Source organism: Nannospalax galili, unplaced genomic scaffold, assembly GCF_000622305.1.
Source record: "Nannospalax galili isolate Female #2095 unplaced genomic scaffold, S.galili_v1.0 scaffold290, whole genome shotgun sequence".
In the NCBI taxonomy this organism is placed as follows: domain Eukaryota; kingdom Metazoa; phylum Chordata; class Mammalia; order Rodentia; family Spalacidae; genus Nannospalax; species Nannospalax galili.
In genome coordinates, this window is record NW_008331486.1 from 7,106,460 (window position 1) to 7,132,321 (window position 25,862).

The 25,862-nt window shown below is 50.7% G+C and overlaps 1 protein-coding gene across 1 annotated transcript in view; it reads right to left on the bottom strand.

The window, feature by feature from the left end:
• Positions 1–819: 819 nt before the first annotated feature.
• Gpr107 (G protein-coupled receptor 107) overlaps positions 820–25,862 on the bottom strand; it is a 64,620-nt gene continuing 39,577 nt past the window's right edge. Inside the window, exons 15-18 of the mRNA XM_008825870.2 lie at positions 13,118–13,167; positions 11,523–11,606; positions 8,623–8,744; positions 820–3,369 (exon numbers count right to left, since the gene is read on the bottom strand). Coding sequence (XP_008824092.1) covers positions 3,273–3,369; positions 8,623–8,744; positions 11,523–11,606; positions 13,118–13,167 — 353 coding nt within the window. The 3' untranslated portion in view covers positions 820–3,272. The remainder of the gene's footprint in view (positions 3,370–8,622; positions 8,745–11,522; positions 11,607–13,117; positions 13,168–25,862) is intronic.

The window sequence follows — 25,862 nt, forward strand, 5'->3', positions numbered from 1 at the left end:
CGTGGGGAGAAAATGCTGCAATGCACCAAGCCTGCAGCTGGATATTCTCAGGGTGAGCTGAGTGGGATCAGGCAGGAGGGAGAGGAGGAGGGAACGGGGTGGTGAAGAAAAAAGGGAGAGGAGGGTGAGGAGGGTGAAGAGGAAGGGGAGGAAGAGGAAAGGAGGAGGGGGAGGAAGTTGTAGAGAAGGGAGAAGAGGAATGAGGAGGAAGAAGGAAAGGGGGAGGAGGGGGGAGGGGGGATGACTCAGTGGCCAAAGGCAGTGGCTGTGCAATCTGGTGACATGAGTTCTTTTCCCAGAATCCACATAATGGTGGAAGGAAATAACCAGCTCCACAAATCTGTCCTCTGACATCCACATACATACTGCAGCAAGGAGGAGGAGAGGGAGGGGGAGGAGGAAGAGGGAGGGGGAGGAGGAAGAGGGCAGAATCCTGAAACGTCAGTTTGGGAAGGACAGCAAATCTTGTCACAGATTCTGTGAAGTGTCTTAGAAGGCCATGTTGTCCTGGCTCACTAGCTGTGTAGGGGAGGGGAGTGGGGGAGAGAGGGCAGAGACACCCAGGTATTTTTCTCTTAAAATGGTTTCTTGAAAAAACTGAAGAGACTCAGTATGATAAAGGATCTTGATCCTGCAGTGAGCTGCTCCTCCTGGGACTGAACCCTGGGCTCACCAGTCACACTGAACATCAGACAATACTCTGCTTCTCAGATGCTAAAGCACAGAGGGTCCAGAAACAGGCTGATCAAGTCCTTCTGCACTGTCAAGACTCAGGATTAAGAGATCAACACTACTCATGTTGTCCAAGAAGTACTTTTCTAGCAAAACCCACACTTTATTAAATGTCACAGCCAGTGGCTTCCAGTCCACAGACTCTGAGGGAAGCAGGGCATCTCCAGCACGCAGAAGAGGAGGAACAGAATGGAGCTATAAATACCACAGTGGCAGTGCACCCCGGGTCTTTTTTGCCCAGCCCCTTAAAACACAGCAAGGGCTTCACTTGTTTAAACTCTGTGCTGAGCTAGGAGGGCTGAGATGGGCTGCATAGCACTGGATCCCAACAGATATCGCCACCTAAGGGGACCACTGAATGCTGGCTCACAGCTCAGCAGTAGAGAGCTGAGACACATTCACAGAGCAGAATGGAGAGCTAAAGGATTTTTTTTCCTTTTCCAGCCTGGACACCATGCCCAGCTTCCCACAGGTTAGACTTCCCTCCTGCCAGCCTGACTTCCTACCTACCAGCAGTTACAGGGCAGGACTTGGGCAGGACTCTGCTGTGGTCAGCCTGGTCTGTCTGTGCAGACTGTCCCCCTACAGCCCCTTAGACATCATGCTGAAACCAAGATGCCTGTGGGTAGGTTGCAAACAGCCTCCCTCTAGAGGCAGAAGCACATCTCGGAGTGCCAGTTTAGGCACATAGAGTTCATGGGCACAGCCGGGCGTGGTGGCGCACGCCTTTAATCCCAGCACTGGGAGGCAGAGGCAGGTGGATCTCTGCGAGTTCAAGGCCTGCCTGGTCTACATAGTGAGTTCCAGGACAGCTGGGGCTACAGGGAGACTCTGTCTCAAAAAAAAAAAAAAAAAAAAAAAAAAAATTCCCATGTACCTCCAATTTACACAGCCCCAAGTTAACTTAAAACAAAAACCAGTAAGAATTAAAAAAGGAGAAAAAAAAGATGTCCCTTAATGACTCCTCTAGACCGGTCTATCTCTCCTGAGGACAGACACACAAACACTTCTCTGGAATGTCGGCATGGTGGCGGGCTGCTGGGCCTAGGTGTCAAGAGGAAGCTGCTTCCTAAGCAGTGGCTTGGGACAGGAAGTGGTGGGGAAGGGGAGACAGACGCAGCACTGTTTTCTGACCCGAGACTTTTCAGCTTCCAAACCTACGAAGGTGATGACCACCCCATCCCACCGCTGCTACCTCACCCTTCTGAGCTGGGACAATGTGACTGTCACATCGCAGGTATGACTCACGCACAAACCCAAGCCCAGGCAGAGTTGGGCTGCGGCTTTTGGAAATGACCCTCCCAGCTGCTCCTGGGCACTAAGCAGCTTTCCTGCAGGGCAGTGTGCTGGTCATCTGCGCTGAGTCACAATGTGCCTTCTAAGCTTGCCTGAGCTCAAGGCTGCTCCCTGCAGCATGTACCCGCGTTCTTGCTCTGGGCATTCAGGAGACTGTGCCACCCAAGCCCGGCAGGAGCCAGTTCAATCGCACTCACTTCCTGCCCGGAACTGGGCCTTGGGGACCAACTCAGCAATTCCTCTACTTAGCACTCCCGCCGGGCCCACGGGCAGGCTTTGGAAGATACAGATTTGCCTTACTTAAGTACCTGCTCAGACAATACCTCTGCCCCCAGCTGCTCCGTAAGGAAAGCACTGTTTTCTCTGTTTCTGTTCATAAAACGACGCCACGGCTGTAAGAAGTCAGGCTGTGCTGCTCCTGACAGGCAGGGTCGGGAGTCAGCAAAGCTGACTGGAGAATACTGGAGCTCTAAGATCCCTCTCTCCCCTCTGCCAGGCAACACCGAATAGGACTGGAACCCTCTCGTCCCCACCAGAAGGGCTGTGGTCTGGGCAGTGGTCCTAACAGTAACGGGTGCCTCTGAGGACGGAGCTCTGGGGGCTCTCAGTATGCCCGGCAGCACCAGGTCCCACCAGTTCCCTGGCACAACCAGGAGCTGAACGAAGTTTAGGGCAATGCTTGGGACTACAGGCCTCGGGCAGGTGCTACACTGGGTTCCGTTTTCTAAAATACTTTTTTGTTCTTGTTCCCCAAAGGCAGGCATTCTCTCTTTCTTTCTTTGTAGCCTTGGTAGACATCTGACCACTTTCCAAAACAATTTTTTTCCTGGTACTAGGAATTGAACCCAGGGCCTTGTGCATGGGAGGCAAACACTGAGCATATCCCCAGCTTCCAGAGCACTGTGACCCAAGGACTCACCCTCCCCACCACCAAGGTCCCTTTCTGAGGGGGTGGCCACTGGGGGCCCCCTGTGCAGACCCCAGCTCCCAGTTTACAAGGTAAATCAGACGGCTTCTCCTCTCCTGCTCTCCGCCTCCTGCCCACCAAGGGACAGTCCTAGCTGCCGCAGCCTGCCGCAGATCCGGATTCCCCAAGAGTACAAAAGCAGGTGTCACAGCACCTGGCTCCACTACGAGCTCAGCGATGTCACTGTGGGCCAAGTCCTGTCAGGAACTCCTCGCTCACCAATCAGACTAGGAACAAGTTAGTTTGCACTGACAGCGCGTCCCCAGAGCTGGCTCGGTCACGCGGTGCCTTCCCAGTTACCCTGGGGCTCCACAGCGCCATTGGTCACCTTCTTGACCTTCTTCATGTTCTCCATCACCCCTGATGTTGTCACCCTGAGAAAGAGAAGAAGCCAAAACGATTAGGGAACTCGTACAAGCCTACAGTAAAGGCTCTCAGACCAAGGTGGGATCCTGGCCCTCTCCCTGGAGCTGTGTGGAGTTGCCCAGATCACTTGACCTCTCTGAGCTCAACTACAATGACTCCTTACCTTCCAGAACTTCCCCAGGGGCCTAATCAAGACGTCACCACAGTCACCATGAACTTTCTCTGCTCTGCTGTGGCCTCCATAGCTTTTACACTGCACATATATGATCACTAGGGTCATGAGACATTCAGAAAAGAAAGCTAACCAGCACACAGACACCTGTACCAGCGAGACTCAGTGGATGGTCCCAAGACACGGGACAGAGACACAGGCTCTGGGCTCCAAACTGCCAACTACATACAGTTAACCTACTGCTTCTGCAAACCCAGACCCTGGCTTCTGCAGCACGTGGCCTCTGCCGACTGAGATCCGAGGCAGATGCCTTGTTCTGCCCGCTGTGCCTGGCACCGAGGCTCCGTGAAGCCAGTCACTGAACATGCAAACTAAAAATAGAAGGCTGGACTGAGGAGCCAAGTGAGGAGCCCTTCCCACCATGAGGAGCAGCCCCAGTGCTGACGGGCGGTGTCGGAGAAGACCTCTTCTCATCGCACACTGGATGAGCTGGACAGAGCCGAGGGGCCTTCATCAGCCAGGGCACTGCACAGGTCCGTGGGTGGCAGGGGACACCACGCAGAGACACCAGCTGCTGAACCCAGCCGCTAATCATTCGCCTCCTTTTCTCATTGGTCCACGGTCTGCACAGGCTCTCCCAGAAACCAGCCTGTCCCACCAAGTATGCAGTTCCCTTGACCTATACATGGTGACAGTGGCCTCATCTGTCACTAGCTCTCATGGGCCGAAACTCCCTCTTCTTCCTCCCTCACGGTGCTGCCGGAACCAGCCTCAGAGCCCAGAGACTCCCAGCCTCTCCAGATTCAGGTGAGGCTGGGATATGGTGTGTCACTGGAACATGGGTCTTGGGGGGCTGAGGGGCTCTCGCTATGCTGCTGGCAGGCAATAAACTGGAGCGGGGCTGAGGAGGTCGGTGTGAGAGCCAAGGCCATCATCCCTTCCCCTTCTCCCTCCCCCTGCCCTGCTGCCCCCACCTTCCCCCATCACCTGGCTCTGCTTCTGGTGCCCACTGTTCATCTCACCCACCCCCCTTCTAGGCTCATTCTGTCTCTCTTCCTCATGGCCTGGCACAGCTGCCCAACGACCCGGAGATCCCCAGCCACTCGAGGCCACCTGGCACAGGCCTTCTTTTCAGAACCTCGACCCTCCTCTGCCTTCCGCCTACCTGGGAAGCTCCATCTCATCTTTCAGTCCTGTGTCCATCACACTAGGCCAGCTGAGTGCTATCAGATGGTTCCTAGCATCCACCTGCCCGGTTGGGCTGTGCTGCTCCTCTGAACCCCTCCCTAGCTGTGGCCTCCCACTGAGCGGCAACAGAACTCATGTCAGAGCGCTCTGGGGTGGTTCTGCCAGCTTAGAAAGTGGACAGGAAGAAGGCAACAGCTGCCACAGATGAGGGGCAGAGACGTAAGGTCGGGCCAGTCACCCCATCAAGTGAGGAAAGTGTCCCAAGCAGCTCCCCAAGTGTGGCTGCTGGGCCTGGGAGAGCAGGGACGACAGCCTGACAGCAAATGAGAAAAGTGCAGCTCTGAGCAGGAGAGGACGTGGACTGGTGGGCGGGGACCTGAAGCCTGGCGAGGCACAGCAGCTGGAGCTGGAGGCTGGGGACGACCAGTGCTCGGGCCATGGAGTACCAGGGAGAAAGGCAGTCTGGGAGGAAGGAGTATGGGAGCCCAGGAGGATGCTGGAGGTGGAAGATGGATTCCCTGAGCAGGAGCTGCTGGAGTGACCACAGGCATGAGACCGATGACAGATACCAGGGGAGGGGTGCTGCCTCCGGGTTCCCAGCAAACTTCTGGAAGGTCAAAGGAATGCCTAGTGCCTGGAGCTGCAGGCAAGCCTGGACAGCCCTGTAGACCAGGACTCCTGCACCCAGGATGCCTCATCAGAGAAAGGAGACCTGGAAAAGATCAGCACTCCAAAGTCCCTAGGTGGGCAGAGTGCAGAACGCACAAAGGCGGGGCTCTGGCAGGAGGCGGGGCTCTGGCAGGAGGCGGGGCTCTAGCAGGATGTGGGGGTTGAGCTGCAGGTACCACCCTGTGGGTTGTTTCCATGCAAATAGCCCAAAGGGCCACAAAATCCACATGCACAGCCTACACCTTGCCCATTGGCTCTCGGGGTTCTGTGCAGGATAGAGGGTGCTCTAAAAGCTCAGGGCTGGGCAGTGGAGCTGTAGCTCTATGGATCGTGGTCACGGTGCCCCTGTCCACTGATGGGAAGTGAGGCCTCCCTCAGGGCCACAGCTCCTAAGCAGGTCTGAACAGCAGAATTTCCCACAAGGCCAGCCAGGTGAGCCTGTGGAGGAGCCCACTCTGCCCCTTTCCTCCTGTATCTACATGATGATTCTTTCCTGACAAAACCCGAGTCTCTGTCCTGTCAACCAAATAGAGAATGAACTTGAACAGTTTTTTTCCATCTCGCTGGGCTATAAGCAGATGGCTCAGGTTGACGCAGCCCATGGATTCATCTGTTTCTGCAACTAAAACATGTTTGAGGCTTACAATATGGTAAGACTTGGGTAAGAGGGGAGTCCGTTCACTCTGATTCTTCTGTATCTGTGTGGAATGCAAGCAGGAGGTAGGACAAGGTCAGCACAGACACTAGGGCCACATTCTGGAATGGAAGGCTCAGGAGACAACCTCTGACTCCTACTCCACCCCACATGCCACCTACCCCACATCAGAAACAATGGAATTGTGAAGGGTGTGCACAGACGGCAGACACTACAAGGCTGGTCAGTGAGATGTCACCTCATACATTCCAACCTGCTCAATTTTTTATAATAAATCCTGTTATTAAACTGACAGACACAGAGAGATGTCAAAGAAACAAGAGGGACTTCTGACTGTGCCCTCCTTCCCTGGCTTGGACGACAGGCCTGGTGGGGCGATGGCCACAGAAGTGCCACAGGCAAGCCTTGGCCAGCAAACTGACGGAAACCCCCTGCCCCCACCCCAGAGGAACAAGGCTCGGTGTGGGGTTCACCACAGGCACTTACTTGACACACACACTGTCCTCTCATGATTCAGCTCCACACACAGGAAGAATCGGGGAAGGAAATGAACCAGGACCCTGGTCAGAACAGGGAGTGGCCCAGGCCAGAGGTTTTGAGCCCACTAGTGAGGCTTGTTAGGAAGGCTATAGACATGTTGAGGGTGTGTGTAACAGGAGGGAACACAGGGATAATTACTTCCCACAAACAGGCTTTCTTCTGTGGTAGCATCAGACCTAGTTATATGCTAGACACCAAGATGGCTGACAATTTACAGACAGCTAATGACCTTCTAGAATATTGAGGCCAAAGCTCTACTTGCCTCTGGTTTGAGTTATTTCTGGAGGATTTAAGAGGTGTCATCCAAGAACTAGCTCCTGAGCAGAAGAGGGAGCTGCCAGCCCCAGGTACTGAGCTGTGGAGCAGGCAAGCTCCCTGCAGGTGAGCACTGGAGGCCAGTGTGGCACCTCCAAGGTCTGTTCTGCCTTCATGTCCCCCACCCTAAGAACCTTCTCGACAGTTCCTCCCTCCCTGCCTGCCACTCTGCTCCCTCTCTCTTCTCTTCTTCAGCAGTGGGGGTGGGATCCAGGGCTCTCTGCCCATGAGCTCAGCTTATCTAAGCAAACAGCATCCTTAGCTAAAGATACCCCAGGAGTCCCAGTCCAGTTTCCTTGCTGAGCTAAGGTACTTTGTGTCCATCAGCTCCCGAGAGCCTCCGCTTCACATCAGAGCCCCAACTGACCGGGTACTTGCTGGCGATGCTACTGTGTTCGATAAAATCCGTGGGTCTGACTGTGCGGCTGCTCTACACAGAGCCCCTTTGCTGCCGCAAACTCCTGTCACTGTCGTGATGCAGCTTCATGAAGCCTCAGAAAAACAGCTAGCATGATCTGAGCTCTAGACCCTTGTTACAGAAGTGTTAAGCCGAGGCCACCAAGGGATCACCCCATCTCCAATATTCCTACTTCTCTGTGCCTTGTCAGAGTGAAGAACATGCTCTCTCTGGCTCCTACAAGGCTGGGGTATATGCACCCCCCCCCCCAGATTTGGACACACTCAGCCCTGCCTGCGGGATGGTTCACTCTTGTTAGATACTGTCACAGGGGAAACGACACAGAGCAAAACTTTAACACACTGCCATGAAACATACAATCTGCAAGGCACAAAGGCCAAGGATAAGAACACAGGGCAGAGAATTCCCACCAGGCCATTCTGAAGCTCAGCTCTGTGATCCAGCCACTCAGTCAAGTGCAGGGTCTCTCACAGGGAGGGTCAGTAAAGTGATTTCAGCTGAATTTGTGCCTCTTCCAAAAGTCACTAGCTCAGACTCCGCTCGCTACTTCTGGAAAACACACAACTGCTAGACCTCCTGCTCCCCCACCGTCTGCATTTCTCCATAGGGAGACAAGACACTGTCAGGGCCATCCCCAGAGCACACCCTGGGATAATCAATCATCTCAGTGCAGAGGCCAGCACAAAGTGCTGCCCCACATAGCCTGAGCTGCCTGACAGCTGGGCAAAGCCCAGCTGGGCTGGACCTGAGTCTGAGTCGTCAAAGGACAAAAGGCTGCCGCAGGGCAGTGGGACGCTGGCCTGACCTGACCACCAGAGCCGGAGCAAACACACAAGTCATGGCCCACCAGGAAAATGACTGCTCTTGCCTGAAAATAAGACCACGTCGTCCCTCACCCTGTGATGCAGACCAGGCCAAGGTTTTATCTGCTGCCAACTGAGCACTGGCAGCAGACCGCAACTGACTCAGAAGATGTCATTATCAGACACCAGCGGCAATACTTGCAGCCTGACAGTCTGTCAATGATCCTGACTGGCCAAAGACATTCCTAAATTCTTGCCAGTGGATCACGAGGAGCTATTCCAAAGGTGCTTGACGGGATGGCAAGTCCTAGTTTACCTGACTAGACCGAGCAGCGGCCAGTAAACACTGCACTTCAAGCTAGCTAGGCACCAGGGTTCAAGTGAACACATCCTTCCACTGAAAATACAGGTGCCACCTTGGTGCCACAGGACACTGAGAACAGACCCCTCACACTGCACCTCTCAGTCCAGTCGAGGAAGAATGAGGAAGGGGCGTCTTACACAGATTCCATCTCCAGGTCGTCTTCCTCCTGAGACAGCTGTAGGTAGGGGTTATCTGATGCTGGGCGGAATTTATACCCCGTCAGGACAAAGAACACCAGCGTGGCTGTTTCATCCAGAAGCTGCAAATTTAAAATTCAGCCCAAGATAAAGAGATTAACAAGGCTGCTCTCGAAGGCACAGTGGAACTAAACAAGCCCACGGCTCCCTCGTAGTCCCTAGTGGTGCCCTCCCTCACAGTGCCCCAGGTGGCTGCTCCTAAGTGCTTTCTCAGCTCTGCTGAGGTCCACACCAGGAGCACTCTGTCCAGAGGAGACACTGAGGAATGTCTCCATGGGAATCCGCTTTCTTTTCTCTTTTCTGACGAGGGGGTCTTGCTATATATCTCAGGCTGGCCTTGAACTCTGTCCTCCTGCCTTGGTCTCCTCAATCTGGGGTTAAGGCCTGCACCACCAGGCTGGCTCACCTCACACTCTGCCGCACGGTGCCCAAAGCACCAAGCAGTTGCTCAAGAGCAAGTCTGTGTTTGTTTATTCTTCCATTTAGTGTTTTGGAGACAGGGTCTCACTATGTAGCCTTGGCTGGCCTGGAATTCACTATGTAGACCAGGCTAGTCTGGAACCAGAGATCCACCTGCCTCCTGAGCGCTAGGATTAAGTGTTTATAACCAGGATTAAAAGTGTTTATAACCAGGCCCCAGCCCAAGTCTTTAAAAAGAAATTTTTTTTGGGGGGGGGGTCTTTTTGAGATGGGGTCTCTCTGTAGCCCCAGCTGTCCTGGAACTCACTATGTAGACCAGACTGTAAAAGAAATTTTTTTTGGTCTTTTTTTTTGAGATGGGGTCTCCCTGTAGCCCCAGCAGTCTTGAAACTCACTATGTAGCCCAGGCTGGCCTTGAATTCACAGAGCTCTGCCTGCCTCTGCCTCCCAAGTGCTGGGACTACAGGTGTGCGCCACCACACCTGGCTTTGTAAAAAGAAATTTTTAAAAATTTCATTTATCAATTTATTTCTTTACTTACTGTGTGTTTGTATGTGTATGGGTGTGTATATGGGTCACAGCGTAAGTGTAGTGTGTGTGGTGTGCACGTGTATATGGTGCATTAAGTATATGGTGTGTGTGTGGGTGTGTGTACACACTTTATGTGTGCATATATAGATCCAGCTAAGTGTGGCAGTTAGAGAAAACCTGCAGGAGTCAGTTCTCTCCTGCCACGTGGGTCCTGGGATGGACTCTGGATTTCAGGGTTAGAAACAGGTGCCTTTACCCACTGAGCCACCTCACTAGACCAAGAACACACGTCTCTCTCTTTTTAAAAAAAAATTAATCCTTGGGCTGGAGAGATGGCTCAGTGGTTAAGAACACTGGGTGTTCTTGCAGAAGACCTGGGTTTGAATCCCAGCACCCACATAGCAGCTAACAACTGTCTGTAACTCCAGTTCCAGGGAATCCGACAGCCTCTTCTGACCTCTGCGGGCATTGCATGACATGGGTGCACTTACCTACATGCAGGCAATACACACATATGCATAAAGTAAAAAAAATAATAATAATAAATTAATCCTTTTTTTCTTTTTTAAGATTCTTAATTTTACTTTTATTGGTGTGCGTGTGTGTGCATGTGAAGGTGGTGCCTGTGCAGAATAAAAGAGGGTGTCAGAACCCCAAGAGCTGGAGTTCCAGGCAGCTGTGAGCCTCCCAACGGAATGCTGGGAATAGAATTCAGGTCCTCTGGAAGAGCAGAAGCACTTTGGACAGCGGAGCCATCTCTCCAGCCCCCAAAACAATGGTCTAAATGCATGCACAGCACTTGGTGGTGGACTTTGGCCGATAACCAGCTATAATATCTCAGCAAGGATACTCTGTGATTAAAATGATGATGATGATGATAAAGACAATAAATAAAAACAAAAATAAGGGGCTAGAGAGATGGCTCAGCAGTTAAGAGCACTAACTGTTCTCACAGAAGATCTGGGTTCAGTTCCCAGCACCCACATGGTGGCTAACAACCATCTGTAACTCCAGTTCCAGGGGAATCCAACACCTTCTTCTGACCTCAGGCACTACACAACACAGCTGCACTTAGACACATGCAGGCCTAATACTCATACACATAAAAGAAAAATAAATAAAATATTTTTAAAAAAATGGGCTGGAAAGATGGCTCAGCGGTTAAGAACACTGACTGTTCTTCAGAAGACGCACGTTTGAATCCCAGCACCCACATGGCAGCTAACAACTGTGTGTAACTTCAGTTCCAGGGAATTCGATGGCCTCGTCTGTCCTCCGCAGGCATTGCACGACACGGGTGCACTTACATACATGTAGGCAATACACTCATACATATAAAATAAAAATAATATTAAAAAAAAAACCAAAAACCAACAAGCTGGGCGTGGTGGCGCATGCCTTTAATCCCAGCACTCGGGAGGGAGAGGCAGGCGGATCTATGTGAGGTCGAGGGCAGACTGGTCTACAAAGTGAGGTCCAGGCCCGCTTGGGCTTTAGGCAGAGCCCGCCTCACAAAGACAAAAAAAAAAAAAAAAAAAAAAAAAAAAAAAAACCTCAAACCAAGGACTGGGTGAAACACTCAAGTCCTGAAACAGAAGGCAAAGACCATGTGGCAGATGATTCTAGTTACACAGGGCAAATCCCCGCCCCCTCTCCTCTCTCTCTCCCCCTCCTTCCCCCTTTCCTTGAGGCATTTCTCTTCAAAGACTAGGAAATGAAAACTAAAATCAACAGTGCAATCATGTCCAGGTCTCTCAGGGGCACAGACAACCCTAACTGGAGAGCAGAGAGGAAGGTCCAGCAGCCGTTCCCAGGTAAGTCAGACAGTCTCAAGCTGTGCCCGAGACACACCCTGACATGAATGTGCACACTGCCCGAGAGCAGCACACCTGGTAGAGCCACTTCCACTGGAATGGAACAGCAAACTTCAGGAGAAAGGCGATGATCCTGGTGAAGTATATGTAGCACACAATCTACAGGAAGAGAAGAAAAATCCGGACATGTCAGCGATGCTTTCGGCTAAGGTGCTCTCACAATAAACTACAAAACAGAAACCAGAATCAACCAAAGAAAACGACGGCACTTACACCGCTAGTTCATGAACACAGCCCGGAGCTCAGGCTCTGCTAGCTGCATCTGAAAGGAGCTTGGCTAGTTTATAGGCCGCTAAGACACAGGGCAGACCCATCTCAGGGGCGGTCAAGACCCTTCAGTAAGGCTGCTCTTAACCTTTCTTGCCTATTCACATGCAGACCCTCTGATTTCAGCCTCCAGGAGCCATCTTTCTACGGCCGGGCCTGGAAAGACAGTTCCTGGCAGCAATAGCAAAATAAACACAGAAGCACCCTGGCCTCTGGTCTTTTCACCTCAGTGTGCACCTGAGGTCTACATTCCCAGCACGTCTGTGGCAGGTATGCTAGCCCCCTCCTCTCTCTTTTCTTCCTGTTGACAAGGCCTCAGTGGCCTTGGGAACAGATTGCATGCTGGACCAGGCTGGGGTGGCCAGGTCGGCTCGGGTGTCAGGCCTCAAGGTCTGAGCTCACCAGCCTTACCAAAGGACCACTCCTCAGTATCACCACAGGCATCAAGAAAAGGTCTGTGGCAACACCTGCTCTCATGGATGATACAAAATCCATGTAAACAAAAAAGCAACGGGGGCAGGGGGCATGAACACGCCAGCGGGATGAACTGTCCGCCCTACTTTTCTATCGAAGTCTCCAATGTTTTAATGTTTGAGAAGAAATGCCTGATGGGACATCACTGCCAAAACCACAAATGGAAGAGAGAAGACAGTTCTAAATGACAGCACGCCTCCATGCTGTACTCGCTAAGTCTCTGTGTCTGCCACTGGCCTGTTCTGAGGTCTGATGAAACTGCCTTGCTGAGTGTGCTAGTGCACACTTTTATTTCTGGCAGAAGCAGGCTGATGCCTGTAAGTTCAAGGTCAGCTTGGTTTACATAGTGAGTTCCAGGGCAGCCAGAGCTACATGGTGAGACCCTGTCCCAAAAACAAAAACAAAAACAAAATAAAGAGAACGGTCTCAATTTTCTGTGTTAAGTCTCCTGCAGGGAGATGGGAAAGGAGAGAGGGGCAGAGACCCGGTAATCTTCAGTGGGACAGGCCCGGAGAGGAACAGGAAAGGTACAGCCCACGCTCCTCAGTGGCTAAGGTTAGCTGAGGAACAGCTTGGTCTGGCCGAGTCTAGGAAAGAACGGACGTGAACTCTATACTGTGAGCACTCCACAAGGGCCTGAGCTGTTCCTAGGCCCTGTGTTTCTGTTTTCACACAAAGCCTGTGGTACTTTTCTAAGTATTTAAAGCCACTTCTAACACTGAAACTTAAGACATAACCCAGCTATTCCTTCCCATTTTAAGAGGCCACATGAGGCTGTGAGGTAACTGGCAGGTCCAAGCTCAGCAGCCGCTCCCACAGGCGCTCTCACTCATCTTATTTACAGATTTAAGATTTATTTTTTTACTCACCAAGACGTAGTAATGTCTGAAAAGCTTCAGCTTTGCTAAGTTAATAGCAGCTACAGAGAGAACAAAATGAAAAGCTCATTATTTTTCTACCCCTGTATCCCCACCCTTCTGTCCATTTGCAGACAAGGTCTTGCTGTGGGCCAGGCTACTTTCAAATTCCTGGGTTCAAGGAGAACTCCTTCCTCAGCCCCACGCTACTAGAACTACTATGCCTGGAGATTCGTTTTTTAAAACCTCATCCCATGTACAAGCTCTCTTGGTTCAGAGGTGGTCTGAGACCCAGGGAGATACCCACACTCTGGAAAAGAGGCCACACACACCAGGAAGAAATGGAGGTGAGGCTGATCACCAGCGTGGTGCAGCCAGCCACCCAATCCCTCACGGTGCCTCTTCACTCCGAGATGGCCAGCTGTGACCTGCTAGGGCAGGGGCATATCGCCAGTGCAGAAACTGAGGCTACTGATGGGGTCTCAGTGCTGCCCACAGGCAAGGTTAACCTCTCCAGCCCTTCCTCTACAGCTGTGAAGGACAGCCTCCCCTCGACTAAGGGGGACGCCCAACCAGCCAAAGGAGCAAATCCAACCAACCCTCAGGTGTCCTGGGCAAATTTCATTTTGCAGTAAGCCCTTTAAATGTAGCCTCCCTGGCTAAGCTCTACCTTCAGGAGCGCTCAGGGTCAGCCGGGCCAGGGCACCCAGCTTCCCGACAGCCTATGGCTATGAAATATTGATGGCCGCACAGGGGAGCCTGGCTCCCTCCCCAGTCAGCAAGCCTTCATCGTCACAGCCTTCCTGCAGGAGGCAAAGTAATTTTGCTTAATAGCATTCAATTACTGATTCGGTAGAATGGGACCGTGGGTGGCAAAGGTTCAAACTTCCTCTTCCTCTCCCCTCTGGCTCATGATTAGTCGGGGGCAATCAAGCTTAGGATTCCCACAGAAATTCGGGGAATCCTAAATTATCTTCAAGGTGATCATCAACTAACAGTTCTTCCAAAAACTCCTCTGAGAAACCCAATGCGTCCAGGAGGGAGGCTGGGAAGCCTCTCTGGGAAGTTCTGAAGCTAATGTGAGAGGACATGGGAAGCTGCAGTGGTTTTGCACCAGTGCCTGTGTATGAACATATGTGTGCACACACATGGCATGTGGAGGAGGAGATGACAGTCGACAGATGGCCTAACACGTTGCCAGGGCAGCATCTCAGGGAGTCATATTTTTTGACTGTTAAACTCTCCTAATATCAACCTTGGTTTATCAATATGGGTGACTGATGTGAGCCAGGCCTTGGGTACAAGCAGGGCCCTGTGTAGCCAGAGCCCCCACACTGCTGTTGGGGATACCCCCACCAAGGACAGATGCTAAATCTCAGACTTGTGAGGTGAATCAGTGTCCAAGCACTTGGCCCTTGGCCCACGTGCACAGCCCTGTGCCTCGTGCTCCCACTCCAGCTGCCGGCGGAAAGGCCAGTGCCTTTGGGGCAAAGCCAGCAAAGCTGAAGGGAACGTCGGCCTCCCATCCAGGCGGGTCACTACCTGAACACAAACACTAGTTCTCTTCTGCATGAAAGAAAACATGGTAGAAAGTATCCAACAACTGTCCGTAACTCCAGTTCCACAGGATCCCACAGCCTCTTCTGTCCTCCACAGGCATTGCACAACATGGGTGCACTTACCTACACGCAAGCAATACACACATACACATAAAAATAATAAATAAAATTAAAGAAAAAAGATGGAAAGACCCCCTCCATGCTTACATATCAGTACAATTCATATTGTGAAAATGGCCATCCTACCAAAAGCAATCTACAGATTCAATGCAATACCTAAAATTCCAACACAATTTTTCATGGACATTGAAAAAATAACCTCAAATTTCATATGGAAACATAAACCCAGGATAGCCAAAATAATCCTGAACAATAAAAGAACTGGTGGAAGAATTACCATCCCTGACCTCAAAATATACTACAAAACTATAGTAATAAAAACAGCATGGAACTGGCATAAAAACAGACACATTGATCCGTGGGTTAGAACTGAAAATCCAGATTTAAACCCACACATTTACAGGTATCTGATTTTTGACAAAGGAACCAAAAACACACACTGGAAAAAGACAGCAAGTTTAACAAACAGTGCTTGTCAAACTGGACAGCTGCACGTAGAAGAATGAAACTAGATCCCTGTCTCTCACCATGCACAAAACTCAACTCCAAATGGATCAAGGACCTCAGTGTAAGACTCGATACCCTGAATCAGATAGAGGAGAAAGTAGGGAATATACTGGAACTTAAAGGCACAGGAAAGAACTTTCTGAATAGAACTCCTATAGTGCAGTCCAAGTCCAACAGTTGACAAACGGGACATCATGAAACTAAAAAGCTTCTGTACAGCAGAAGACACCATCATTCCAGTGAAGAGACAGGCTAGAGAATGGGAAAGAATCTTGACCAGCTGTACCTCTGAGAGGGTTAGTATCTAGAATATACAAAGAACTCAAAGAACAAACCACTAACAAAACCCAAATAAAACATGGGGCAAGGAGCTGAACATGGCATTCTCTACAGATGAAACACAAATGGTCGAGAAATACTTTTTTTAAAAAAATTTATTATTTTTAATTTATGTGTGTGCATGTATTGCCTGCACATAGGTAAGTGCACCCATGTTGTAAAATGCTCGTGGAGGTCAGAAGAGGCTGTTGGATCCCCTGGGACTGGAGTTACGGACAGTTGTTAAGCTGCCATGTGGGTGCTGGGATTCAAACCCAGGTCTTCTGCAAGAACAGCCAGTGTTCTTAACTGCTGAGCCATCTCTCCAGCCCAAGAAATACTTTTTTAAAAGTTCAACATCTTAGCTGAGCGTGGTGGCGGATGCCTTTAATCCCAGTACTTGGGAGGCAGAGGCAGGTGGATCTCTGAGTTCATGGTCAGCCTGGTCTATATCATAAGTTCCAGGCCAGCTGGGACTATAGAGAGACCCCATCTCAAAAATACCAAAAAAAAAAAAAAAAAAGTTCAACATCTTTAGTTATCAGGGAAATGCAGATTAAACCACTTTGAGATTTCATCCTGCCCCACTCAGAATGACCAAGATCCAGAACACAAACTTCTCCACTCTGGTGGCACTGCAAGTTTTCAGCCATGATGGAAGTGTGTGGAGACATGGAGAAGTGGGCACGAAACCCCAACCCAGCCTAAGGGACTTTTGGCAACTGATTGCTGTTAGAAGGGGGAGACACAGTTTCTTACACACATTGTTTTAAAAATCAAGGTCAAAGAGACAGTTCACACCCTCCCCAGCTGACACTGTTCAAAGGTCTTGCAACCATTTAGGGAAAAAGACAGTGTCCGGAATCGGCACTGTCCACTGAGTGATGCCGGGCACCACAGGCATTTCCTGTGCCTCATCTCACAGGTTCCTTTACTCAGGAGGTGCCAGCTCTGGGAAGGATTGGGCCTTAAGTGGAGAAGCCAGGGCTCAACCCCAAGGCTCCTTCCTCACCACTAAGCTCCCCCACCTTACACCCATGCTAAAGGCAAGCCCAGCTTCAGACCCACAGCAGATCCAGGGATGCGGTCAGTGCCCCTGGTAACTATTCCTAGGAGTTAACCCTGATGATTTGCAGGACACACACAAAGGCCCATGACAGTTTATCAGAGGGCACAGTCCTTCCCTAGGTGTAAAGAAAGCCTTGGGGCTAAGACCCCCACCCGCCCATCCTTCTGCTTCCTCCCTGCTGGGATAGAGAGGATGTTGAGTCATGTTGATGGTAAGCCGTGCCCCTGGCAACTATTCCTCGGAGTTAGCCCTGATGATTTGCACACACACAGGCCCATGACAGTTTAGCAGAGGGCACAGTCCTTCCCTAGGTGTAAAGAAAGCCTTGGGGCTAAGACCCCCACCCGCCCATCCTTCTGCTTCCTCCCTGCTGGGATAGAGAGGATGTTGAGTCATGTTGATGGTAAGCCTGGCAGCCCAGTCCCTCCAGCTCCCTCTGCTCCCAGTTCTTAGAGAGCTTTGGGAGCCACTTAAGCTCTGGCTCAAGATCACCCTGCAGGGAGCAGAGGAGCTGCAGTACAGTGTGCAGTCACACACTGCTCTTACGGCCTGTGGCAGAGCCTCTCTGCCACGGGTCACTGTCATCAGTGAGACAAGAGTGCAGGCCACAGACCTGGGGCTACACGGACCACGAGGAGATCCCACAGATGCAGCTCATACTGCGGCGCAAGCACAGGCAAAGGCTGCTGCAGCTGTGCGATGAGAACAGACTGAGACGAGAACGGACTCCTTCCACCCGCAAGCCACTGAGGGTCATGTGAAAAGTGATCGCAAACGTATGTCCCAGTGCATTTAAAATAACAGCCCAAGAGATAGCAACCGTTACCAAGTTAAATAGTCAGGGGCCAGTCTAAGCAAAATTATATCGTTTTTAAAAAGTATTTTATGGGGGCTGGAGAGATGGCTCGGCGGTTAAGAACACTGGCTGTTCTTGCAGAAGACCCGGGTTTGAATCCCAGCACCCACATTACGCATAAAATAAAAATAAGTTTTTTTTTTTAAAAAAAAAAGTATTTTATTTATTATTTTTATCTTATGTGTATGCATGTATTGCCTGCATGTAGGTAAGTGCACCTGTGTCATGCAATGCCCACGTTAGACAGAAAGGCGGGGGGATACCCTGGAACTGGAGTTATGGAGAGTTGTTAGCTGCCATGTGGGTGCTGGAATTCGAACCCAGGTCTTCTACAAGAATAACCAGTGTTCTTAGCCACAGACATCTCTGTAGCCCCCACAAAATTATATCTTAAATGATAAAAGAGAAAAGTAAAAGTAGGTCACAAAAATGAACTAGCTGGACAGGGTAGCTCAGGCTTGAAGATATTCCCAGCTTCTGGGGAGGCTAAGGGGGAGGATCCCGAGAGCCTAGAAGCTCAGGGCTAGCCTGGGCACAAAAGCAGAACCTGTCTCTGTCTGTCACACACACACACACACACACACACACACACACAGTGCCCCAAAGAGCATCTGACAGTAAGTAGCTCAGTGAAGGACCTCTGCTGCGGAGCCTCTTTTGTTTCTTGCTCCCCCTCCCCTTGACTCCAGACCCCCATCATCAGAGCTGGGAGAGGAGGGGTGCAAAGGGCTGGCTGAGACCAGTGGCATCAATGCCTCCGACTCGGCAGCCCAGGCTGAAGCTGCAGTGCCATGAGCTCATCATTCAGAACCCACAGCAGAGGCTGCAGATGAGCGCATGTCACTCCCCCCACTCTCCACTGCAGTAACAGCTGGCAGCGAGCTAGGACGAAGGTCACACTTCCGACTGCTTGACCACACAGGCTGCCAATGGCAAGCAAAACTCCTCCAGTAAGAGAGCCTGACCTTTCTGGACTACTGCAGTAACCAATTAAGACCAGCTGGCTTCAAGCTCAAGATGTGCCAGCACCCCGGACAGGAGGCTGGGAGGGGCGCCACCACAGGGGTGCCAACACAGAGCGGGCACACCCAGTGCTTCTGGAGACTGAGGGTGTCCGACACTGAAAGTAGTGCGTCCACAACAAGGCTGCATCTCAGCCTGAGTCACGAGAAGCCTCTCTGTGCACTGGTTGTGGCATACACGGCTTCAGGATGACACCTGTCCTAAGGGATCGTTTTTTTTTTGGAGGGGGGTCCTTTTTTGAGACGTCTCCCTTAGTCCCAGCTGGCCTAGAACTCGCTGTAGACCAGGCTGGCCTTGAACTCACAGAGACCTGCCTGCCTCTGCCTCCAGACAGCAGCTGGGCAGCAGGCTGGCCACACGTGTGGGGTGGTTGTTTCAGTTCTGGCCATGCTGCACGAGGCTGGGAACTCGAAAGGCAATTTTTGTGGCTTACAGCTCTGGAGGCTCCAGAGTCTGGCTCTGTGCCCACTTGGAGGCTCGTGGACAGTTCATAATAGCAGTGAGTGGTGTGAATGGAAAGAACATTCAAAGAGATGCCAGGAAACTTCTAACACTGTTCTAGAAACAGCAGGATGGTTCAGGGGGTAAAGGTGATGACCCAAGTTCAATTCCTGGGGCCCACATGGAAGGAGAAATCTGGCTCGGACAAGTCACACGTGCACACACACACACACACACACACACACACACAAAACAAATGTAAAAAATAAAACATATTCCTGTGAGACTGAGAACATACTCCCTGAAAAAAGTACCAGGTCCTAGTATAGATCCAGTCCCCTTCCACCAGGCCCACTGGAAAGCACAGGTCAATTAAAACATAGCAAACCACCTGGAGACACAGCTTTCCAAAGAAGATCTGCTAAAGGCCAGTGAGCACCTGAAAAGCAATTAGCATCGCTGGTCACTAGGGAAATGTAAGTCCAAACCTCGATGGAACACTGTTTCACACTCATTAGGATGGTGGTTACCTGTTATGTTGCTGTGATAAAATTCCTGAGAAAAACAACTTCAGAGAAGGGTTTATTCTGGCTCAGGGTTTGAAGGTGCAGCCCATCAGCTGGCAAAGTCCGGGCAGAGGAGCGTGAAGCAGTTGGTCACAGTCAGAAAGCAGAGCGATCTCAGCTCCCTTCCTCCTCTCCGTGCCATCAGGGACCCCAGCCTAGGGATGGCGCGGCCCACATTTAGAGTGGGTCTTCCCCCACCACCTAACCTAACCTAGATAATCCCTCACAGACATGTCCAGATTATTTCCATAATGTTTCTAAATCTCATCGTTGACAGTCAAGACTAATCATCACAGAGGGTGTGATGGTTTGTTTTTAACTGTCAAGTTGCCACAACTTAGAATTGCCTAGGAAGAGTCTCGATGAAGAATTATCGACGTCATGTTGGTCTGTGTGCACATCTGGGAGAGCCAACAGCAAACAAGCAAGGTCCATGCGCTCACGCGCTCTGCTCTCCCCTGGTGCAGTGGTTTGAATGAAAATGTCCCCATAGGCTCCAAGTATTTGGACATTTTGTCCCCAGATGGTGGTGCTGTTTTGTGAGGTCTTAGAAGGTGTGGCCATGCTGGAGGAAGCAGTCACTGGGGGTGGGTGCACTTAGAGAGTTAAGCACGTCACCTGGGGTGGGTGCGCTCAGAGAGTTCTTAAGGTTTTCAGGGTCTCCAGTTGCTCTCTTGCTTCCTGTGCCTGCTAGAAAATGTAGAGCCTAGCTCCCCTTCCTCTTCAAGCCACCTCTGCCACCATGCCTCCCTTCTGAGACAAGACTGTAATTCCCGTGGAACCGTGAGCACGAATAAATTCTTCCTTTCGTGAGTTCCTTTGGTCAGTGCTTCTATCACAGCACCAGAAAAGTGACTAATATACCTGGGGATGCTTCCAGTCTCTTCCTGAAGTAATGGTCTGTGATTTGGACTGTAAGCCACACAAGCCTTTCTCCCGAGCTGCTTTTCCGTGGTGTTTTATCACAGATAATAGGAAGGAAACTACAACAGAACCAAACAAAAACCAGGCAGTGGGTGTAAACGGGAAAGGCATGAACTGAGAGTGGGATACCCTGTGCTTAATCCTCAGCACACACCAGAACCCCTAGAAAAACCAAGTACTGGGGATGACTCAGAGAGGTCAGAATCCAATGTGGAATCGGGCAGAAACAAGCAATGGTGCATCCTGTGAAATGCGGGGAGGCGATTCCTCAACAGTCAAACGCAGGGTCTCCTCAGATTCAGCAATCCAACAAACCTAGAAGCAGGAGCCCAAGCAAACATTGTACCCAAAGTCCACATCAGCGTTATTCCCCGGAACCAGGTGACAGTAACTCAAGTGTCCGCAGACACGTGGTGCCCGAATGAGAAGTGACACATACACACAGCAGAATGTCATTCAGCTTTGAAAAAATAATTCTGACCCAGACAACAACATGAATCGAACTTCATGATGGCGTGCTAAGCGGAACAAGCCAGATATAAAAAGGCAAACAGTGGGACACAAGTCCAAGGTCCCAAGAGCCACCAAACTCATAGAGGTAGAAAACAGGGGTTGTCCAGAGCCAGGGAGAGGGGAGGGGGACCTATTACTTCATGGGCACACAGAGTTTCCATTTGGTAAGTTAAAAACCTGGACACAGACGGACGGAGCAGCCACTGCACAGTCGTGTTATGTGCCTAACACAACAGAACTGGACACTTAAAAACAGCTCAAGTTCAATGTTATACCTGTTTACCTCGTTATCATAGCACCGAGAGCAGAGATGCTGTGAGGCGCATCTGGGGAGGCAGAACAGGCACAGCGAGAAACAAGGAAGCAGGCTGGGCTGCGTCAAAGCTGACCGTGACCCTCAGGAATCGGCTGGGGCAGGGGGAGCTGTTTCCACCGGGCTAGACATGACCATCAATGCCACAGCACAATGACCTATGTGATCAGGCCTAATTCCAGTGAAGCAAGAGGAGTGGTTGCAAAGCTCCTTCTCTCCCTGAGATTCTAATCATCCCTAAATTAGGTGGAGGGGCTGCCTGGGAGTCACCAAAGCCCCTCTAAGTAATTGCAGTAAAGTTGAAATTGGATGGTATTCTTCCTTTGGCTTTTCCATAACCTCTCCAGCTGTTTCTTTGCATCTCCCTAGGAAAGACACTCAAGAGGGAGGCTCACACTGTAATCATGCTGTTTCTATCCAATCGCTTCATAAAAGGAGACGATCTGAATTCATCTAAAGTACAGTTAATGGATACAGGGTCTATAAATCCCATGAAAAACTTTCTGTAGCCAGGTGTGGTAGCTTACTGTAACCCCAGTACTCAGGAGGCTGAGGCAGGAAGATCATCATGAGTTTTAAACCAGTCTAGGCTACAGAATGAGTTCTAAGTCAGCCTGGACTAGAGTATGACCCTGCCTCAAAAACACTAACAACAGGGGCTAGAGAGATGGCTCAGTGGTCGACAGCACTGGCTGCTCTTGCAGAGGACACAGGTTCGGTTCCCAGCATCCACATGGCGACTAACAATCATTTCTAACTCCAGTTCTAGGGGATCCAACACCATCTGACGTCTGTGACCTGTGGGCACGGCATGACACAGGTGCACTTACACACATATAGGCATAACACTCATACACATAAAATAAAAATAAAATATTGAAAAAGAAAAAACACTAACACCACCAAAACCTCAGGACTGGGGAAACGACTCCGGGAGAGGGTTCTGTGGCCAACTGCTGGCTGCACGAGCATGAGGAGCTGCGCTCAGATTCCCTAGAACCCATGTAAAGCCTGACCCAGGAGCACTGACGGTAAGGTGGGGAGTGGAGCCAGGAGAGCGCCTGGAGGCAAAGGGACAGCCAGCCTAGTGTGCACAGCAGCAAGCGGGAAGAGACTGCTGTAAGTGAGGTGGAAGGCAGGAACTGACACTGAGGTTGTCCTCTGACCTCCACACCTGCGCATGGCTACGTGCACATGCATGCACACACAGACTGAAAACCCAAAACTTTATGTAGACACAGGCCTGTATTTTCATAAACCAAGTAGATCTACTGCCCAAGAAGGTATGAGACAACCAGCCACAGGAAGGCAGGAGCAAAAACAAAAATTAAATGACTCCTGCAGTGAGTCGAGGCTGGTGCACTGAGGCTTTTCATGAACACAACCAAATAAAATGTAGTTCCCTGGCAGGAGGCATCTGGGCTAGTGGACATCTCCAATAAACACGTGCATCCAGTCACGAAAGTCTGTGGTAGGCCCAAGGTAGGGGAGGACAGAACCAGACAGGCTTCTGCTAACGGTCACAGTGGGCAGGGCCACAGAGACTCAATAGCTTCGTCTCTTAACACAAGCTCTCAGGCCTGTACTTCCTAGCACCACTTAGGACCTGGAGAGTTGCTGTGTGGGTGATTTTCATCAACATCTATCATGTTAGAAAATCAAACAGACATCTGAGAAATATTTACTAGTCATTTAAAAGAAAGAAATATAAACATGGTACACGTTAATATAATTTATTTACCTATTAAAAGCATTTCAGCTGGGCATGGTGGCACAGTCCTGTAATCTCAGCACTTAGGAGGCTAAGTCAGGAGGATTGCTATTACTTCAAGGCTAGCCAGGCTACAGACTAAGAGCCTCATTAAAAAAAAATCCAAAGCCGGGCATGGTGGCGCACGCCTTTAATCCCAGCACTTGGGAGGCAGAGGCAGGTGGATCTCTGAGTTCAAGGCCAGCCTGGTCTACATAGTGAGTTCCAGGACAGCTGGGGCTACAGGGAGACCCTGTCTCAAAAAGAGCAAAAAAAAAAAAAAAAAAAAAAATCCAAACAATTAATGAGAAGAATGTGGTCACTCTCCATATCACAAAGACTTTCAGTGTCTGGCCTGATGAATCCATGATGAATCCCTGTGCTCCGCACTCACGTGGCTGAGAGTGGGTGTGTTGGCTGAAGGACAGGCAAGACAGGACAAGCCGGCCTCATACAGATGGAGGTCCTTCCAAATGACAGAAGACTGTTTGCTTGTTTGGATTTTTGGAGATGAGGTCTTGCAGCCTAGACTGGGCACAAACCCTTGGGTTTAAATAATCATCACATCTTAGCCTCCCAACTAGCGAGGACATTAGGCACAGGAGGCACAGGCCACTACACCCACAACAAATGCTCTACATCTAAACAGGACGAGGGGCTGGAGAGGTGGCTTGGCAGTAAGCGCACTGGTTGCTCTTGCAGAGGACCCAGGTTTGGTTCCCAGCACCCACATGGCAGCTAACAACCATCCTTAACTCTAGTTCCAGGATCTGATCCCCTCTTCTGACCTCCACAGGCATTGCATGACATGATGCGCTTACTTAAACGCAGCCAATATACTCAGACATATAAAATAAAGATAACAAATAAAATACATTTTTTAAAAAGGACAAGGGCTAGCTTTAAGCTCCAGAGGCCTATTCTGAACTTTGAATCTTTGGCTCTGCCTGCTTGTGATGTCATACATCAAGTGGAACACACTAGTTCGGTGAGTTATGCTGCTCTTCCAAACACTGAAGCATTTCTTTACTGACTCCTCACTGAGCTGGGCAGGGTACCCACATCTTAAATCCCAGCAGTGAGGAGGCAGAATGAGAACCTGTCTCAAAAACAAAGCAAAACTACAACAACAAACCAACAGGGGTTGGAGAAATGGTTGAGCAGTTAAGAGCTCTGGCTGGTTTTGCAGAGGGCCTGGGTTTGGGTCCCAGCATCCATATGGCAGCCAACACCAGGGGATCCAACGCCCTCTTCTGGCCTCTGAGGGCACTGCATGCACGGGTCCACTTACATGCAAACAAAACATTCATATATGTACATATAATTTAAAAAATAAAACAAAACTACCAAACAGATAAAAAAAATTAATTCCACACTGGTAATGTTACCTCTGCTCCCACTGGAAGTGTTTAAGGACCAGAAAACTGCCAAGTTCACGTGGTGGACGTGCTACACCATACTTTATACTCAAAAGCACTTGTACCCCTGACATAAATATTGCCAGTTTCTTTCTCCGAAGCGACATGTCCACTTCACTCATTTCTGACCGACCTGGCAGCTGCCATCCCTTCAACCACTTGGGGCCTATCGGTCCAGAGCAGCAGTACTCCACGCACCTTTCCCACTCTGTGTGCTGGATGCTAAAGACGGGTACTCAAGGCTGTGACTTAATGACACTAATTGCTCCTCCATTGGTAAGGGACATTCTGAGTGACACAAGTCTTGGTCACCCCATGAGTAGATGCTACAGCCCCATCCCACACGGTGCCTACTATTTCATCCAGCAATGCTTCCTCACACCAGAGCGATGCCCAGAGTGTAACGAGCTAGTGGGGGTGGCTGCAAGGCCTGTGTGACCTGAGGAGCCCGAGAAGGCTGCCCAAAATGATGTCTCTTGTGGTCAAGGCTCCTTTCAGAACCTGGCAGCTGCTCAGATCGGGGCCACGCCTCCACCAGCCTGCAGCTACCCAGCTGTCGCGTTTCTGAGGCGCACATAAAAGGAAAAGTTCTTTAAAACACTTCCTCTGCTTCCCCTCAGAAATGGGAGGCCAAAAAAGGACAACTAGAGGTGGAGGCTGCTAATCACGTTAATGGTGTAGTATCCCAAACCAGTCCTATGAGGACCGGACACTGGAGGACACACTGGGCTGGTGGCACCAGGGCCGAATAGCCAGCAAATCCTGGCACGGGAAAGCAGTACGGTGGGGCCAGAGTACGGAGGGAGCGGCTGCAGCATGTAGTGACTCACAGCGACAGGATCAGAGCAAAGCCTCAGCGTGTGAAGAGAAAAAGACAGGGCTTGGAGACACAGACTGCTTCTCCCTAATGCTGTCCTTTGTAGCCCCTCAAGTTCAGTCAAAGGGAGTACAGAGACAAACACGTGGACAAAACCCCAACACGCTCTGAGGCCGTGCTGAAGCCAATGCAGGGAATGGCCATAAAAGGCATTTCTCTGCTCGCTCAGCCTTGACTGCATGTAAATAAAAACAAGAGCTTTAAGTTCAAGCCACTCTCGTGGCCAGGTGCCAAGACAGTGGGAAGATGAGCCAAGAAGAGGAAGCAGAATGCCAGGTCCCACCTGGCCGAGTGCTTTCAGATCCTCGAGTGGCTTGACCCACTGCTGCCTTCCAGGGCCCCTCGGCTTCTAAGACAGGTGAGATCTCCCAAGGCTGACTAAAGGTCCAGAGGACCCACCAGGGGAACCAGCAGCCAGTACACATTCCCCCAGGGCAGGCATGCTGCGGTCACACTGACCCTGGTCTGCTAGCAAAGTGTTGGTCCCTACACTCTGGGCGGGG